The following is a 19,612-nucleotide window of genomic DNA, read 5'->3' as shown; positions in this document are numbered from 1 at the left end:
AGGGGTTGGGGATTTAGTTCAGTGGTAGAGCGCTTGCCTAGGAAGCACAAGGCCCTGGGTTCCACCCCAGCTCCGAAAAAAAGAACCAAAAAAAAAACAAAAAACAAAAAAAAAAACAAAAAACAAAAGCATACTCCTGTCTCACAGACACCTGTCAACTACCATCCGTCCGTCCATCCATCCATCTATCTATCTATCTACCTATTCATTTATTTTAATCCAAATATGGATTTCCTTGTGATGGCTAGCACTAATATACAACTGTTTGTAAACTAAAGTTCAAACAAGCTTCAGGGAATCAAAACAATGGTAAGAATTGGGACCCACCTGCCACAGATCTGATGAACTCCAGATGAGTAATCCTGCCTGTTCTTGAAATGAGAAATTTTTTCCTGTTCTTGAGATTGCTCACCTTCCCCAACCACTAGACAATTTTCACTTTTGTCCCTGGTCTGCATCTGCCTCACCAGTGTCTCGCCTGGCTGACGGACTCCACCCAAGGAAGCTATGAAGTTCCCAGCTGGCTCCAACACTGATGTAAATCAGGCCAGAGGACAGAAAGTCCCCTGCCTTTCCACAGGGTCACCTAATCCAGTGCTTCTGATGAATGCCCCATTGCCTAGCACTTAAGCCTCCCTGGGCCCCTTGGGCAATGCCCTAATGTCAGCAGGAAGCAGTTACAGAAGAAACTTAAGGCATCCATTGTCCCACCTTACAGCTGAGATGCTAAGACAGAAAGGCCCACATTTCGACACTAAAGCTTCGTGGTCCTTAGGTCTCAGTATAGACCTGCACCAGCGGTTCAGACCTTGGGAAAGGGGGACGGAGAGGCCCAATGAGAAGTGCAAACCTCTTGGGAATAAAAACTTCCTATTCCCTGGGAAGCAAACTGAGCTTCTCAGAGGAAGTGAGTGACAGTAAGCTGTTGCTCAGTGGTGACCCTGACTTAGGGAGGGTATGTCCGGGTTGAAGACAGCTCCTGTGACAGCTGGACAGCAGGAATAACAAGGTCAGAACTGAGCTGGTCTCTGAAACTCTTCAAGCTCTCACCAAATGCAATGAAACTAACTTAGCAACTAATCAGAATTCTACTAATGTCACTGCTTTGCTCCTACCAATCATATTAGGGGTGAGCTAATCTTTCTGGAAAATTCCCCCAGCCCTGCATAAAAGGGACTTATGAGCACCTACACGTGGCATCATTTTCATGAATGTTTGACCCCTGCAAAATTTCTGCAAAATAAACGTTCTTTGCCAGTGCATACTGTTTGAGTATGGGGTCTTCCTTCAGGGAGCCTTAGACCCTAAAACATAGACCTGACAGTCACAGTGCTGAGATGTGGCGTGTCAGGAAGAGTGAGTCTGCAGACCCAGAGGTTTCCATGTGCATCCACACATCCTCCTCAGGGGATGAATTAATGTTTCCACTGCCATGATGGAAACCAGAAGAAAGCAGGTTAATGGAGGGAAGACTTCCTGGTGGGGTAAAAGCTGATTGTGGTAGGGGGCGTGGCACCAAGTGTGTGTGGGGAGGGGCATGAAGCCAAGACATTGTCATTGGATGCACAATGGAGAGATTGGAATGGTGGGTCCCAGGCATGAGATGTGCCTGCCCTCATTCAGGGTGGGTCGTCCGCACTCAGTTAATACTCTCTGAAAACTCACTCAGCAGTCACGGCCCCAAAGGTGTGCTACATTGATGTCCTGGTGTCTCTCATGTTTTATATGTTGCCAAAAGACAATATTGCCCTAGTAATCAACCACTCCCTTTGTCCAGAAAATGTTAGAGTCTTCCATAGAGAAGACTTTGAAGGAAACCTTCCACACAGTGGGGGGTCCAACCCAGACCCAGGATTAGGCACAAACCACACCCAAAGATCCATTTGCACAGAGATCTTTTATTAAGCAGTGAGGAAAAATTAAAATGGCTGCTAGCTGACTCAGGCGGAGAAACAGCAGCAGATGACATTAAGGTATAATTTTTTTTTGTTTTATTGTGTGCTACAGCCAGTGCATATAAATTAGTTGAATCCGGTGAAACAAATCCGTGAAAATTCAGAGAGGTAGGCGTTAAGAACAGACAAGAAGAGGACAGTGTACTATGACACCTGTTAAAGTTAAAGAGAAGCTTTGTACAGACCAAACACAGTTCTCCTAAATATTCACTGGCTCATGAAAGGTGTTTTGAGAAACCTTAAGCTGTATGAATACAAAAAGGAGTAGACTTCTGGGGTCTGAGGGATTTGAACTTAAAAACACTCCAGTCAGCAGAGGGTCATGATGAGCACTCTGTAGACACATGTGTTTAGCATCTGCAACTGAGTGGGAAACCTTCGCATGGTTGAGCCCAGCTCCAGCTGGAGCTGCTGAACTACCTTCTTCATGGTGGTGACACTAGAAGACCCTGACCTGGTGCTGGGGACACCACACTGGCTTGTCAGTCCAAGGGGCAGGGGTATAATTTTTAAGGAGAGAAGAAAAGGGTGGTCTGTGTCAGCATGGGGTAGGACATAGTAGTATATTTGGTCCAGAGGCACAGAGGGTAGGGATAAGGGACAGAGACAGGAGATGGAGGAAGAGGAAAAGGAGGATCTGTCCCAGAGGACCAAGGACTGCCTGTGGACACAGAGGAGACAGAAGTGACACACAGGAAAAAGGCAGTTCATAAGGCTAAAAGGGGAACCCCAGGTTAGGATGACATAGTTAATTTTAATTGGGCATGTTAGTTAGGTGAGCCATGGGGCTTTTGAGTGCTGTATTTCAATAATTGGATTCTGGATCTTGGAAGTGAGCTCAGGAGGAGGAAGTAGATAAATAAGGGAGTAGACCTTAGCAGCTTGCTTTAGGAATGTAACCTAAGAGGTTGTTTGTTTGTTTGTTAGTTTGTTTGTTTGTCTGTTTGTTTGTTTAGCAAGGCAGAGGGAACAGGAGGGAGGAACAAGACTGCCAGAGGCACGTTCTCCACTCTAGAGCTGGCCAGACTGGCCTCACACTTACTCTCCATGAGAAGGGTCCACTCCCCTTCTCTTCATTGTCTCTTGGCTTCTTCTGATATCATGTCAATTTAATTTTTTTCAAACCTTACATTTCATGATAGTTCTTAGACTCTTTAACCTCCCTTGTAGCCCATCACCCAGCAAAGAAATGATACAGGGGAAGTGGACCTGTTTAGGAAGTTTCTTTAGAGCAACTCCTGTCAGTGTTGCCTGGAAATTGGCAGTTCAGTTCACAGGTCAGCAGCGGCAGCTCGATCCACTTGAAAACACCTCAGCAGTCCAGTTCAGTGGATTCAGCATAGCAAACACCAATCAACAGCGGTGACCCGACCTAGCAGAGACAGCCAGGCCTCATCCTTAGCCCAAGTCAGCAGGAGGGACCAGGAGGAACAGCAGGAGAAGGCCATGCCTCTCTCAGGGAAGCAAAGATCAGCGAAGACCCACAAGCGTTGCACAGCTAGCTCTATAAGTAATCCTGGGTCTCACTCTGTCACTATGTGGGGTCCTATTTATGCCCTCCAAACATCGTGTGTCCTCTACAGGCCTCTCCTCAGTACATGCCTCACCTGAGCAAAACATTACCAACACAACAGACTCTCCAAAGAACCCTTAAAGTTTCCACTTCGAGTCACACCAGGTAGCAAATCTCATGAAAAGAGATTTATTGGAGGGTCGCGAATGGAGAGGAGAATATAAGGGTGGCTGCCTCTGCTTCTCTAAGTGGACAGCAAGGACCTGAATAAGGGCAGGGCTTGTATAGGATTTCTTAAGGGGCGGAGCTTCTCAGAGCAGAGACTTCCAGAGTGAGGATAGGTTGGATTTCAAGTCCTGAGGTTAGGGAGCTCAGGGATTGGTAGCTTTTTTTACCCCTTTACCCTGCATCTGACACATGGGTTGGGATGCGGAGACCTCAGCCAGAGCCGGCTTTGGCTGAAGTGTCCTCACTGCTGAGGTGCTTGGGTGGGCTGGAGAGGAAGTCTTGTGACCGTGGAGAATTTTGGGGGGGGGGGGGACAGCTCCTGTGATGGTATATCTCGAAGAACATAGGCTGAAACAGAAAAAAAGCTCCTATTTTTATACATCATGACAGCTGCAGGTACAGGAGGTGGTGCTGTTTTGACAGGCGCAGCCATTTTAACAGCTCTAGCTGCTCAGGGACTACATGAGTGATGTACATTATATGAACTCAGAAACACTTTGCAAGGAAATAACTGCTTTCTATATAATAAATAAATAAATAAATAAATAAATAAATAAATAAATAATTTGTTTTTAACAAAAGAACTGAGATCCAGAAAGGTGATTCAGGGTAAAGGCATCTGTTACCATATCTGACATCCTGATTTTGATTCCTGAGATCTAAATGGTAGGAGGACTCAATTCACTTCCCGAATTGTTCTCTGTCATGTGCAACATGACACATGTGCGCCAACCCACAAGCACACTAAATTAAATGGAATAAAAGAATTGACATCTATATCTAATCTGAATGCTCATGTTCCCGCGACTGAGGAGGGTAAATATCTGTGATGGCAATCTGTGCCCTCACCAGCTCCCTACTCATATGTACAATTTAGAGGCATCTCCAGTGACAGGGCAAAGGGAGTTCCTCACAGAGCCCTCCTAGATACCATGTGACCCTGGGATTGGAGGATGACCTCCACAGCAACTGCCACGGACTGTGGCCGAACACGCAGCACTTTATACGCATGCGTGCCTTCTGAAGCGGCCAGTTACTGACCTCACTCGGAACCAATGAGATGCAGCGGTTCTCCAGGCTTATCCAATCAAAGACTGAGAGGAATATTCATCAACCAATGGGGCTTCGGTGGTCTTGTCTGCCTGCGGTTGCCACTATGGGCAGGCCTGAGAGGAGTTGCGCGTGCGCAGACAAGTTACAACGTCAGAGCACAACTGTAGTCTTCAAATGCCGACACTCTGGTGAGAACGTTCTGAAGCCAGAAAGAATTTTGCCGCTTACAAGGAAACGGAGCCTTGAGAGACGAGATTTCCCAAGCCCCGAGGAAAAAACAGTGAGGAGGAGCAGGGGAAGGAGGGAGAAGGAGCATAAAGGGGGTCCTGAGTTTGAGAGAGGAGGGCTGGGGTATGGACGCCAGAGTTTGATGACGGGAAACCGGATATTGAAGTCTTGGTTTTGAGGGAGGCTCAAATCTGAGGGAGGAGGGCTTTGCTCTTACTGGGGCTGTTCCCTGGGTCTTCGAAGAGTGCTCAGTTGTGGACTTTGTGTCTAAGGAATCATCTGGGTCTGCTCACCCATGAATAAAGGAGAGGCCTGGGTTGTACATGGCATGGTGCTGAGGATTGTACGCCGAGGTGTGAAGAAGGGTGACAAGAATCCTGGGTCCAGGGGAGTTGGGGCTATGAAAATAGAATCTAAATGCCACATTCCAAGGACAGCCAAACCAGGGCCCACAGAATTCGAGTTCTGTTGGAGCTGGGTTCTGAGGACTGAGATGCTGAGGCCTTGAAAAGGTTCGGCTTGGGCTCTGAAGTCCTGAGGTTTAGTTAAAGCAGGGGCTCCCGGGCCATTGTCCTGCATCTAGACCCTGAAGGAACACAGTCGCTGGGATCCTGGACTCAGGGGACCCAGAGCTGAGATATGCAGCCAGAGAGAACCTGAGGCACAGGAAGCCTGCTGGAACCTCCAAGTACTTAAGACAGACTGGCTTCCCAGTCTTATGTTCCCTAGAACTGTCCTGGCCAGAAAACAAGGATTAACCCATCCCTGTCTGGTTGAATTCACTCCTGTAGTTTATCAGTTCCCAGGTCCTGATCAGCTCTTCCCAGTCTCAGAGAAGCCATGGGAGCCTGCCACATCCAGTACGCCCTGCTCCTCTCTCTGCTGGGCTTCGTCCCCTGCTCAGGTGAGGATAGAACAAGAGCAATTGTCACGTCGTCATTTGAGTGTCGGAATGTCCCACCTATCACTTAGTGTCTCTTAACAGAGGAGAAAAGAACTGCAGACACGGAGGAGGAAACCATGTGCAAGGCCTGAGAAGGACTTTGTGTCTGACAACACCTAGCTCTCCTACCCAATGTAGGGGACCAGCACCCTGCCCACAGTTTCAGTCAGGAATTCACAGATTACACGTCCATTGTCCCATCATCAATAATGGGTGCCCACCATATTGTTGTCCCCTGTGTCCCTCATCTTCTTGGCTTCCCTTGAGTCGTTCTGTCGCCCTAGAATGTGTCTCCTCCTGCTTTTCTTCTCAGACCCTGTGAATGACCCCTTGTCTCTGGGACTGTATCACGGACATAGAGGCAAGAAAGGATGTGTGCATGAAGACATAGGAAGGCAGAGTCATAGAGGATCCTGGGGGCCATTCTAAGAACTCGTGTTTTTAGATTTATTTTTATTAATTTTTAATTACCTTCAATTGTGTGGGTCTGCCTGCCTGCATGAAGGTATATGCTAATACATTTTGGGAATCATCTCAGCTCCTGGAAGAACAGTGAGTGCTCTAAGCACTGAGACATTTAAGGTCAGAATTTTATTCTAGGAAAGATGGGGCCCTACCAGAAGTTTGTGCCTTCTCAGGACTTCTCAGAGTTTCTCATGGGCCTGACCTTATTACCTAACCATTTAAGAAACTCCATGTGCTGCTGGGGGTACATCCAGTTGGGTAGAAGAGAATGGTGATCAGAGAGACCCAGGACAGGCAGGGGAAAGTCCTTGTGTCATCTTAGAGCTGGCTGGAGGCATTAGAGGTGGGGACTGTGGTCAGGGTCTGCAGGGCCACAGGGTTTCCTGGGGACTGCAACATGGGCTGCAGGGAACGAAGAATGAGAATGGGGGCAGAGAGGCAGGTGGAGCAACTGGGGGAAGGAGCCAGCTTTGAACAAGATGGAGAGAATGTGAGTGGGGTGGATCAGAGAGAGTGCAGGTTTGGTGTGTAGGAGGAGGGCAGCTCAGAAGTGAGGAAAAGGTCAGATCCCTACTTGGGCCACTGAGAGGGCTAGGGTGCTTATGGACACCTGTCCCAGGTACAAGAATTTCTGCATGATGGGGCACACGTGATGCTCCTGCAAGGTCCCTTAGGGGAGGCCCATGTTCAGGATCCTCAAACTAGATTGTTTGGTGACCTTGAGCCTATGGTGACAGCCCAGATTCTGAGCCCAGCTCTGCCACTTACTGCCTGGGTGGCATTGGGCATGTTCCTCCTGTCTGTTGCCCTCCCTTGACATTGCTGCCACTTGCTGGGGCCTGCGGTTTGGAGATGACACAGTTGAACCAACAGTGGAGAGAGCAGCTTGCTCTGCAGACCCTGTGCTCCTGAGGCAGAGGCCAGGCTAGACCACATAGCCAGATCCTGTCTCAGAAACACAAAAAGTGAGGATGCAGGGGGTTCATGTGTGGAGATGCATTTCTGTATCCAGACATTGAGCAGCACTCAGTGCTCACTAGCTGTTGAGCAGTTTTGTTTGGGAATCCAGGACCTTTCTGTTTGTGTTCGTGTTATGCAGGGTGATGGTTCTGTTGGTAAAGGACCCTAGGACTGGGGAAGACAGCCGGTCTTACTGATGCCTGGGTCGGGCCAAAAGAGTGAGTCCACATTTCAGCTAGAGACACTGAAATCTGATAAAGGAAGGTCGTGGGCATTGTCCTCTGCGTGTATGTTCCCACGCACACGCTCCCCAAGCACTAACACAGATACACAGAGACATATATGGCTCCGGGCCTCCTCCTTTGCTATTGTAATGAGAACATGAAACCAGATGGGGAGTAGAGAATGCCTGAAAAGGAGCCATGAGTGGAGAGGCCAGCCTTCCTTGCAAGGCTCTGAGAGGAGGTCCCTGCAGGGGTTTAGGCAGTAACTGGGTGAGGAGGGCTGCAGGCCTGGAGGCTTTGAGTTCTGAGCACCTCCTTAATGCAAGCCAGTGATGTCTCAGCCAGGGCACTGGGAGTATGCTTCAGAATGTGATGGCCTCCCCTAGCCCAGGAACTGCAGGGACAGACATGGTGGACCCCCTGACTCTCATACACCCTGGATTTTCCTCTCCACAGATTCTCTGACCTGTCTTGATGGATCCATGGTGAAGTTCGGCAGTAACTTGACTAAGGAAGCAGTTGACTGGGTTGAAAAGCTGACTGCATCATCAGATGCTCTAATGGTGATGTGTCAGGAGACACTGGTGCTCATAGATGTAGGTGCGTGCTCTGAGATGGAGGGACACTCCTGTACCTGTCCAGGCCCTACCCTGTCCTGGATTATAAGCCCTACAGTTCTGCCCAACTCCCCACAAGCCTAGGGACTCCTGTCTCTGACCCTTGTTCTGCTGAGCTGTGATGAGGGTTATAAGGAAGATCTATGCTAATTAGAGTGAGACCCTGGACTTGAACCCTTGTACCACATGAACTGGGTGGGTGCTGGGTGCCTGCAGTGCCAGCATGGGGCTGTGGGTGGAGACAGCCAACTTCATCTGCAGCAACACAGGGAGTTCAAGAGCAGCCTGGACCAGAGGAGACTCAGAGCCCAGAAGAGAGAGGGAAAAGGGAGGTGGGGAATGGAGGAGGGGGAGGGAAGGAGGGAGAGAGGATGCTGAGTGCCTGAGTCCTGTTCTGCTAAGCCTGAGTCCTTGTGCAGCTCCACAGGGAGGTGGGGAGGAGAGAGAAGCAGAGCCCAGGGAGCCAAGTGTGGGGTGAAGGGCAGAGTGTAGAGAGAAACCCAGCAGGAGAGAGGAGATGCTGACCAGACTGAGGCTGCAGCATGGTGCAGGGGCTCAGGGGAGACAGTGAGGAGGGGCCTGGTAACAGGATCTGCAAGGGACAGAGCAGGGCGAGCCAGGTTTGGGCTTCAGTCTGTGGCAGACTCAGATCATGGTCTGTCCTGCTGTCATTGAGGATTGTACTATCCCTATGTGGGAGCATCAAAGGACCCAAGAACTGGACAGCCACTTCTTACCATCTTCCTCTTCTATGCCTTGATTTCACCCCGTTATGCCTCTAGGTGAACAATCTGTCTTACTGTGGAGCAAAGGCCTCAGCAAGCTTTCCGGTGAGATCAAAAAAGCCCAAGTGTTTTCTTCTGGACCTGGAATAGTGGCTGCCTCTTATATCCACTTCTGTAGCACTGAAAACTGCAACAAAGCTACCAGCACCAAAGTGCTACTTGACTCCCTGTCACTTGCAGGTGTGTGACCCTGGCTCCCAGCCCTTGAAGCGACAACCTATGGCTGCAGTTGAGAGCACGCTCTACAGCTCCCACTTCTCTCTCCTCAGCCTCCTCTAAGCTGGGAACCCTTCAGTGTCCTGTCTGCTTGCATTTTAAGGGTTCGTGCGACCCGAAGTCCAACCTTGTTCTATGCCCTGTGAACACTAAATGCTATGCCAGTTCCATGGGAATCCAGGGAGGTAAGGGATGAGGGCTGCATTAGGCAGACAATGAGCGTGACACCAGGGTTTCAAGACTCCAGGCTCTGAAGGAGGTGTGCAGAGTCCTGCACTGCTTTGCAGAGGGAGTGTGGCTGGAGAGTATAACTCTGGGTGTTAGGGAGGAATCCTGCCCCTGGACCAAGATTCCTGGGTCCTCAGGAGGAGGGCTAGGGCCTGGAATCCTGGGTATAATTTTTTTAATGTTTTCCTGAACTGTGCCTCCTGACCCTTGTTCCTGACTTCATCCTTACCTTACAGGTAGCCTCAGTATCTTTTTAAACATTTTTGGATGCCTGGAGTCATCTCGCAATGTCTTATTGAACAACCAAACTTCAATCGGGGTCATGAGTGTAAGAGAAATCCTCGAGGTAAAGAGCAGCAATTCACTCTCACATGTACTTGTCCCTGGCACTCTCCTGACCTGGACTTTAGGGCTCTCAGCTCTTCTCAGCCCTTTGTGTGCAGGGATTTCTCCTCTCTGCTGAACCATTTCCTGGCCAGCCATACCCAGCCCTCCTCTGACTTCATAATCCGAAACCTGAGGCTGGGAACTGTTGGCCTGCACTGTCGGGTGCCCTCATCCCTCACCCACACACTTCTGCCTCCTCATGTTTAGATATGGGAGCCGCAGAACTCACCCTGCTCCAGAGCAGACAACCACACATGTGGAAAAATAAAGTTGCTGTTGTTTCTCCAAATCCTGGGTTTCTCTATGTAAGGAGATGAGGACGCACAGTGGGGTCCATGGCGAGTCGAGCTGCCAAGGCCTGGTTTCCATGGTGCTGTGTGGCCAAACTTTTCCTGGGGACTCAACAGTAACATCTACTCAGCCACACCGCGATTCCTTGACAGTGCAATGTATGAATACCACCAAAGTCCAACTCGGTGAACCATGAGGTTTACAGTGGAGTTAATTCCAGGACTATGCAGAAGTCACCCAAAGACAGCTGCTTCATCAAAGCTTGACCCGGCATGAGGGACAGCTCGCAAACCTGGGAACGTGGAGCACCCTGTACAGGAGGGAGCAGCTCCTGATGTTTGAGGGCGCCCCTTCCAGGTGCCCCAGTTGGTGTAAACCTCCTGCGGGCAGCTCGAATGGGTTCTGCTTCCAGACATCTGGTCTGGTGTCAGAGCCTCCTTTGCAGCTTGGCCTGTCCTGGAGTCTTCTTTGCAGCTTTTATTATGTTCCCTTGCATAGAAGGCCTGGTGAATCTGTTTGGTTTCAGGGACTTCTTGAAGCTATTTTGAATTGTTCTCTATGAGTTTATTTATATATTCACTTTTATGTCCAGATCATAGTCCCTCTTTACTCCCAGTCACTCTCCTCACAAGGCCCCTTCCTAAAATCTCCCGTTCCTCACCTCTGAGAAGGGGAGGTTTTCCCTGGGTATCAGCCCACGTGTGTACCTCAAGTCATTGCAGAATTAGGCACATCCTCTCCAACTGAGGCCAGACAAGGCAGACCAATCAGGGAATGAGATCCAAATGCAGGCGGCAGAATCAGGGTTAGCCCTTGCTCCCGTTGTTGGGGAGCTGCATGAAGATCAAGCTGCACATGTGCTACATATGTGTGGACAGCTCAGGTCTAGGCCTTGTATGGGCTTTGGTTGGTGGCTCAGACTCTGTGAGCCCCTAAAAGTCCTGGTTGGTTGAGTCCTTTGGTCTTCCTGTGGAGTTCCTATTTCCTCCAGGTTCCTCAATCCTTCTCCCAATTCTTCCATAGACGTCCTGAGCTTGGTCTAACATTTGACTGTGGGTGTCTGCAGCTGCGTAGGCGGCTGCTTGGTGGAGCCTCTAGGAAGACAATTACACCAGGCTCCTGTCTACACGCATAACACAGCATCATTAATAGTGTCAGGGGTTGGTGCTTGCCCACGGGATGGATTTCAATTTGGGCCAGTCATTGGTTGGCCATTCCCTTAGTTTCTGTGACATCTTTCTCCCTGAACTTCTTGTAGGCAGGACAAATTTTGGGTGGAAGATTTCATGGGTGGATTGGTGTCCTTATTGCTTCACTCGGAAGGTCCTGTCTGGTTACAGGAGTTGGCCACATCAGACTCCGTATCCCTCACTGTTAGGAATCTCAACTAGAGTCACCCTCATAGACTCCTTAGAACCTCCTCCATCTCAAGTTTCTGGCAGCCATGGAGGGGTTGATGGGTGGAGGGAGGAGAGTGGAGGGGTCAGGTGCAGGGAGATCATGGGAAGAGGGCAGGGACAGTGAACCCAGGACGGTGGCATGTGGGGTGTGTGTGAGTCTTTGTTTTGAACTGTCTAACTTCCAGATTAGGAGGTCCAGCCTAGGCACGGGAACATAGGACTACATGATACATGGGTCACTCCAAGGCTCCTTCCCAACCTGGGGCCTCCCAGAGCCCTCTTGGTATTGCAGCATGAAGGACGCACTGTGCCCTAGGAGGGCAGGAGGCTGTGTCCCTCAGGATCTCTTGTGTGTGTGGATTTGGTTCTCTCCTTCCACAGTGTGGCTTCTGGGAGATTGACTGAGAGCGTCAGGCCTGAGGGAGGAGCCACTGCCCATTGCCCACAGTGGCCATCTTACTGACCTGACTCCACAGAGCTTCAGGGTTCTCATTCTGGGCTGAAATTTGCCCACAGGTGGCTCTGTGGGGAAGGAGCAGGCAGTTCATATTCCAACCTCACTGTCCTGTCAGAACCCAGAAAGCAGTAGGCCGTCCCCATAGACCTGACAGCTCAGTGCTGAGATGTGGCGTGTCAGGAAGAGTGACTCTGCAGACCCAGAGGTGTCCATGTGCATCCACCATCCTCCTCAGGGGATTAATTAATGTTTCCACTGCCATGATGGAAACCAGAAGAAAGCAGGTTAATGGAGGGAAGACTTCCTGGTGGGGTAAAAGCTGATTGTGGTAGGGGGCGTGGCACCAGGTGTGTGTGTGGGAAGGGGCATGAAGCCAAGATATTGTCATTGGATCCACAATGGAGAGATTAGAATGGTGGGTCCCGGGGTTGGGGATTTGGCTCAGTGGTAGAGCGCTTACCTAGGAAGCACAAGGTCCTGGGTTTGGTCCCCAGCCCCAGAAAAAAAAAAAAAAAAAAAAAAAAAAAAAAGAATGGTGGGTCCCAGGCATGAGATGTGCCTGCCCTCATTCAGGGTGGGTCGTCCGCACTCAGGTAATACTCTCTGAAAACTCACTCAGCAGTCACAGCCCCAAAGATGTGCTACATTAATGCTCTGGTGTCTCTTTTTTTTTTTAAGATTTATTTACTTTATATGATTACATTGTAACTGTCTTCAGACACACCAGAAGAGAGCATCAGATCCCAGTACAGATGGTTGTGAACCACCATGTGGTTGCTGGGAATTGAGCTCATGACCTCTGGAAGAGCAGTCGGGTGCTCTTAACCACTGAGCCACCTCTCCAGCCCGCTGTCTCCTTTTCATATCACCTTTCTAAATACATTAATCACCAAACATATCATACAGTCTTTTTATTTGTCGAGATGGATGTTGGAGTTTTCCATAGAGAGGAGTTACTATCCTGTGAGGTATTGCTTTATCATTGTAATGTTATGTCCACCAGGAATTTGCATCATGGGCATAAGAGGGCAGAGATTACAGAAAACAGCACCTCAGAATGGGTGTTAGCGCCTGCACTATCAGAACTGCCTTTTACAAGACATCTTAACGCCCACCCCATCCTGTCTTGGCATCCCTTCCTGGGCTTACAGGTGTGCACCATCGCATCCAACTACACAGATTTTCCTACAGATATGACATCAGGATTCAGGGGAAACGCATGGTGCAGAACCAATGGACAGAGCCCGTATTTAAAACATGTTGTCGTGTCTGGGGAGACAGCTGTACAGTCAGAAATTCATATATCCCAGCGCCCAGGTTAGATGGTCAGGACCATGCACAACCCTAGCTCTAGAGGCTCCAATGCCCTCCCCTGGACTCTGAGGGCACTGCACTCACATGCCCATGCCCACAGACAGACAGACACACTTAATTAAAAATAAACTTGAGAGGCAGAGGGGTTGAAAGCTTGAGAGAAACAAGACTACACATCAAAGATCTGTGGAAGGGGAACCCAGTTAGTACAGATAGTTTAGGACCACAGATCTAGGTGTCATGGCCCACCCTGGAGAGGCAGAGGCTGGCAGATGTCTGAGTTCAGTGCCACCCTGCTTTATGGAGAGAGTTCAAGGAATGCTAGGGCCACGCTGAGAAACCCCATCTAGAAATAAACAAGAAGGTATTTAGGATCACAAAAGGAGGTGTGGGGGAAGGCATGACACAGCAGCTCACCCCTGTTATCCCAGCAGAAAGATGATGCTGAAGCAAGATGATCACCACAAGTTCAACGCCAAGTGGTCTACCTATGGGGTTCCACGTTGGCCAAGGCTACTCAGTGAGATCTTTCTCAAGTATGTAAAGAATAAATAAAGCCTCAGGACCACTGTGAGCTTGGCTCAGGCAGGCCCCATGTCTGAGGATGCTGTCAACTATGGAAGTTTGCAACCTTATATGAGGGGCTTCTACGTGACAGACGGCAATGCCCTCCTAATGGGCATTCCCCGAACAGAAGCCACCCTCAGGTTTGCTGTGTTGCTGTGGCTGAGTCCTCAGTGTGTGGCACTACTTGAGAAGGATTGGAGTAGGTGTGGCCTTGTTGGAGTAAGCGTGTCAGTGGGGGATGTTGTCTCTACAGTGCTACAGAACACTGACTGAAACCTGGCAAATTCTGAACAAGTGATTCCCCAGGGAGGAGGAAGAAAAAGGCTGTACTTCCTGGTATTTCCCCGTTTCAGGGGCGTGCTTACCCAAACCAGGGTTGATTTCAAGCCTCCAAGATGCCACTGACCACACATGTGAGGACATGATCAAAGGGCTCCAGTGTGGAGGACAGAACAGTCAGAAGTCCAAGGACATCCTTGGCTATTATCCATTTTGGAGCCAGCCTGGGCTCTGAGATTCTGCCTCAAAATTCAGAGAAGACAAAATGCAGTTGTAAGCGTTTCCAGTGTCCAGTTCAGTAGTGTTGAGTATGTCCACGGTGTGGTCAGCAGATCCCCAGAACACACGGACACACTACCATTTACAAACAATGCTCAGGGCTGTGGCTATAGACTGCTCATCTCCGTGAATAAGGTACACGTCCTGTCTGCAACACTGTATGAACCAGGTATGGGATGCATACCTGAAATCCCAGTGCATAGAAGATGGAGGTAGGAGGATCAAGTGCTCAAGGCTGTCTTCTCTGGTTACTCTGTGAGTTCAAGACCAGCCTAGGCTATGTAAGGCCTGGTTTGAAAACCATACTATGGGTGGTACAAACCTATAATCTTAGCACATGAGAAATAGAAGCAGGGGGACTTCCAAGAAGTTTAAGGCCAGACTTTCTATATAGCAAACTTCAGCTCTACTTACCTGGGGACACTCTGTCATACATAATAAACAGGAATTGTCACAAGAAATCATATAATATTCCCACTGTACAACTGGGACAGAGATAAATTACACCGAAAATCATGGGAAATATGGCAAGTGGTGGCTGTCCAAGAATTAGTTTAAAAGTTCAACTGAAAAACCCCGTGGAAGAGAGAGCTGATTACCCAGACATGTGGGCAATGCTAAGACTGCAGGGCAGGAGAGACTGCCACTCCTGCCCACCTATGTCCACATCCCTGGCCCAAGAGGAAACTGTATAGGGCCTCTGGGCACAGGAAGATAGCGGCAGTCAAGCTGCAGGAGCTCTGCAGTCCAGACTGCACCCAGATCTGAATGGACCCAGTCAAACAGCTCCTTGCTCCCAAATCCCGTGTGAGGGAGAGCTAGACCTTCAGAGGGGCAGACATGCCTGGGAAGCCAGAGGAGACTACTCTCTGCCCACATTTCTGACTCTAGAGGAAAACGCCTAGTGCCATCTGGGGCCCCTGTACACAGGGACCTAGGAGAAGTAGGGGCAGGCCCTGCTGGTTCCCGCCCACAGGGACAGCTGAAAACCAGTGGACAGGAATGACTACACACCTGAGAGCAGAACACTCTGTTCCCATAACTGGCTGAAAGAAAACAGGAAAACAGGTCTACAGCACTCCTGACACAAAGGCCTATAGGACGGTCAAGCCACTGTCAGAAATAGCAGAACAAGTAAAACCAGAGACAACCTGATGGAGAGAGGCAAGCATAGGAACCCAAGCAACAGAAACCAAGACTACATGGCATCATCGGAGCCCAATTCTCCCACCAAAGCAAACACTGAAACACCAGAAAAGCAAGACCTAGATTTAAAATCACATTTTATAATGATGATGGAGGACTTTAAGAGGGTCATAAATAACTCCCTTAAGGAAATACAGGACAGCACAAGTAAACAACTAGAAGACTCTAAAGATGAAACACAAAAATTCCTTAAAGAACTACTGGAAAAAAACAACAAAACAGGAGAGGAAATGAACAAAACCATACAGGAGTTAAAAATTGAAATAGGGGGTTGGGGATTTAGCTCAGTGGTAGAGCGCTTGCCTAGGAAGCGCAGGCCCTGGGGTTCGATCCCCAGCTCCGAAAAAAAGAACCAAAAAAAAAAATTGAAATAGAAACAATAAAGAAAGCACAAAGGGAGACAACCCTGGAGATAGAAAACCTAGGAAAGAGATCAGGAGTAACAGATGTGAGCATCACCAACAGAATACAAGAGATAGAAGACAGAATCTCAGGAGCAGAAGATTCCATAGAAATCATCAACACAACTGTCAAAGATAATGTAAAACGGAAAAAGCTACTAGCCCAAACATCCAGGAAATCCAGGACACAACGAGAACAAACCTAAGGATATAGGTATAAAAGAGAGTGAAGACTCCCAGCTCAAAGGACCAGTAAACATCGTCAACAAAATCATAGAAGAAAACTTCCCTAACCTAAAGAAAGATATACCCATAAACATACAAGAAGCCTACAGAACTCCAAATAGATTGGACCAGAAAAGAAACTCCTCCTGTCACATAATAGTCAAAACACCAAATGCACAAAATGAAGAAAGAATATTAAAAGTAGTAAGGGAAAAAGGCCAAGTAACATATAAAGGCAGACCTATCAGAATTACACCAGATTTCTCACCAGAGACTATGAAAGCCAGAAGATCCTGGACATACAGACCCTAAAAGAACACAAATGCCAGCCCAGGTTATTGGATCCAGCAAAACTCTCAATTAACATAGATGAAGAAACCAAGATATTCCATGACAAAACCAAATTTACACAATATCTTTCTACAAATCCAGTGTGACAAAGGATAATAAATGGTAAAGCCCAACACAAGGAGGCAAGTTACACCCTAGAAAAAGCAAGAAACTAGTCATTTTGCAACAAAGCAAAGAGAAGACAAGCACACAAACATAATCTCACCTCCAAATACGAAGATAACAGGAAGCAATAATCACTATTCCTTAATATCTCTCAATATCGATGAACTCAATTCCCCAATAAAAAGACACAGATTAATAAACTGGATACGTAATGAGGACCCAGCGTTTTGCTGCCTACAGGAAACACACCTCAGAGACAAAGACAGACACCACCTCAGAGTAAAAGGCTGGAAAACAACTTTCCAAGCTAATTGTCCAAAGAAGCAAGCTGGAGTAGCCATTCTAATATCGAATAAAATAGATTTCAACCAAAAGCCATCAAAAAAGATAAGGAAGGACACTTCATATTCATCAAAGGAAAAACCCATCTAGATGAACTCTCAATCCCAAATATCTATGCTCCAAATACAAGGGCACCTACATACGTAAAAGAAACCTTACTAAAGCTCAAAACACACATTGCACCTCATACAATAATAGTGGGAGATTTCAACACCCCACTCTCATCAATGGACAGATCATAGAAACAGAAATTAAACAGAGACATAGACCGACTAACAGAAGTTATGAACCAAATGGATTTAACAGATATTTATAGAACATTCTATCCTAAAACAAAAGGATATACCTTCTTCTCACCACCTCATGGTACTTTCTCCAAAATTGACCATGTAATTGGTCATAAAACAGGCCTCAACAGATACAGAAAGACAGAAATAATCCCATGCGTCCTATCAGACCACCACAGGCTAAAGCTGGTCTTCAATCACAATAAGGAAAGAATGCCACATATACATGGAAGTTGAACAAAGCTCTACTCAATCATAACCTGGTCAAGGAAAAAATAAAGAAAGAAATTAAAGACTTCTTAGAATTTAATGAAAATGAAGATACAGCATATCCAAACTTATGGGACACAATGAAAGCTGTGCTAAGAGGAAAACTCATAGCTCTGAGTGCCTGCAGAAAGAAACAGGAAAGAGCATATGTCACCAGCTTGACAGCACACCTAAAAGCTCTAGAACAAACAGAAGCAAATACACCCAGGAGGAGTAGAAGGCAGAAAATAATCAAACTCAGAGCCGAAATCAACCAAGTAGAAACAAAAAGGACCGTAGAAAGAATCAACAGAACCAAAAGTTGGTTCTTTGAGAAAATCAACAAGATAGATAAACCCTTAGCCAGACTAACCAAGGACACAGAGAATGTGTCCAAATTACCAAAATCAGAAATGAAAAGGGAAACATAACTACAGATTCAGAGGAAATTCAAAAAATCATCAGATCCTACTACAAAAGCCAATATTCAACAAAACTTCAAAATTTGGAAGAAATGGACAATTTCGTAGACAAATACCAGGTACCAAAGTTAAATCAGGAACAGATAAACCATTTAAACAACCCCATAACTCCTAAAGAAATAGAAGCAGTCATTAAAGGTCTCCCAACCAAAAAGAGCCCAGGTCAAGATGGGTTCAGTGCAGAATTCTATCAGACCTTCATAGAAGATCTCATACCAATACTATCCAAACTATTCCACAAAATAGAAACAGACAGAGTACTACCGAATTCCTTCTATGAAGCCACAATTACTCTTATACCTAAACCACACAAAAACCCAACAAAGAAAGAGAACTTCAGACCAATTTCCCTTATGAATATTATGCAAAAATACTCAATAAAATTCTTGCAAACCGAATCCAAGAGCACATCAAAACAATCATCCACCATGATCAAGTAGGCTTCATCCCAGGCATGCAGGGATGGTTTAATATACGGAAAACCATCAACACAATCCACTATATTAACAAACTGAAAGATAAAAACCACATGATCAATTCATTAGATGCTGAGAAAGCATTTGACAAAATTCCATACGGCTTCATGATAAAAGTCCTGGAAAGAATAGGAATTCAAGGCCCATACCTAAACATAGTAAAAGCCATATACAGCAAACCAGTAGCTAACATTAAACTAAATGGAGAGAAACTTGAAGCAATCCCACTAAAATCAGGGACTAGACAAGGCTGCCCACTCTCTCCCTACTTATTCAATATACTTCTCAAAGTCCTAGCCAGAGCAATCAGACAACAAAAAAAGGAGATCAAATGAATACAGATTGGAAAGGAAGAAGTCAAAATATCACTATTTGCAGATGATATGATAGTATATTTAAGTGACCCCAAAAGTTCCACCAGAGAACTACTAAACCTGATAAATACCTTCAGCAAAGTGGCTGGGTATAAAATTAACTCAAATAAATCAGTAGCCTTCCTCTACACAAAAGAGAAACAAGCCGAGAAAGACATAAGGGAAATGACACCCTTCATAAAAGTAAATCCCAAATAATATAAAATACCTCGGTGTGGGGCTGGGGATTTAGCTCAGTGGTAGAGCGCTTACCTAGGAAGCGCAAGGCCCTGGGTTCGGTCCCCAGCTCCAAAAAAAAAAAAAGAACCAAAAAAAAAAAAAAAATACCTCGGTGTGATTTTAACCAAGCAAGTGAAAGATCTGTATGATAAGAACTTCAGGGTTGGGGATTTAGCTCAGTGGTAGAGCGCTTGCCTAGCAAGCACAAGGCCCTGGGTTCAGTCCTCAGCTCCAAAAACAAAACAAAACAAAACAAAAAAAAAAAAACAAAAAACAAAAACAAAAAAAACAAAAACAAAAACAAAAAAACAAACAAACAAAAAAACAAACAAACAAAAAAAAAAACAAACTTCAAGTCTCTGAAGAAAGAAATTGAAGAAGACCTCAGAAGATGGAAAGATCTTCCATGCTTATGGATTGGCAGGATTAATATAGTAAAAATGGCAATTTTACCAAAAGCGATCTACAGATTCAATGCAATCCATATCAAAATTCCAACCCAATTC

General features: G+C 47.0%; 1 protein-coding gene and 1 pseudogene across 5 annotated transcripts; one reads left to right on the top strand and one right to left on the bottom strand.

The window, feature by feature from the left end:
* Positions 1–2,154: 2,154 nt before the first annotated feature.
* Positions 2,155–3,032, bottom strand: LOC148007281 (guanine nucleotide-binding protein G(I)/G(S)/G(O) subunit gamma-5 pseudogene; annotated as a pseudogene).
* Positions 3,033–4,898: 1,866 nt separating this feature from the next.
* Positions 4,899–10,091, top strand: Lypd10 (Ly6/PLAUR domain containing 10). 5 transcript variants are annotated; one of them, XM_087652742.1, is made up of 6 exons: positions 4,899–5,029; positions 5,777–5,881; positions 8,026–8,169; positions 8,969–9,151; positions 9,241–9,372; positions 9,652–10,091. In XM_087652742.1, exons 2-6 carry the CDS (start codon positions 5,818–5,820, stop codon positions 9,876–9,878), a joined length of 750 nt encoding a protein of 249 aa, XP_087508868.1. In that variant the 5' UTR covers positions 4,899–5,029; positions 5,777–5,817; the 3' UTR covers positions 9,879–10,091. The 5 variants fall into 5 exon arrangements, with proteins under 5 accessions (XP_087508868.1, XP_087508878.1, XP_087508885.1 ...); XM_087652752.1 differs by having other exon boundaries at positions 5,769–5,881; XM_087652759.1 differs by lacking the exon at positions 9,241–9,372.
* Positions 10,092–19,612: the final 9,521 nt, after the last annotated feature.

This window comes from Rattus norvegicus, chromosome 1 (genome assembly GCF_021556685.1).
Source record: "Rattus norvegicus strain SHRSP/BbbUtx chromosome 1, alternate assembly SHRSP_T2T, whole genome shotgun sequence".
In the NCBI taxonomy this organism is placed as follows: domain Eukaryota; kingdom Metazoa; phylum Chordata; class Mammalia; order Rodentia; family Muridae; genus Rattus; species Rattus norvegicus.
Note: the sequence above shows the minus strand (reverse complement) of the source record. Positions and strands in the feature narration are given on the sequence as shown.

Excerpts from the sequence above, each read along its gene's own strand:
- Lypd10 (XM_087652742.1), top strand. The coding sequence starts at position 5,818 with ATGGGAGCCTGCCACATCCAGTACGCCCTGCTCCTCTCTCTGCTGGGC. Across the intron at positions 8,170-8,968 it reads ACTGGTGCTCATAGATGTAG|GTGAACAATCTGTCTTACTG; the intron begins GTGCGTGCTCTG and ends TTATGCCTCTAG. Across the intron at positions 9,152-9,240 it reads TGACTCCCTGTCACTTGCAG|CCTCCTCTAAGCTGGGAACC; the intron begins GTGTGTGACCCT and ends CTCTCTCCTCAG.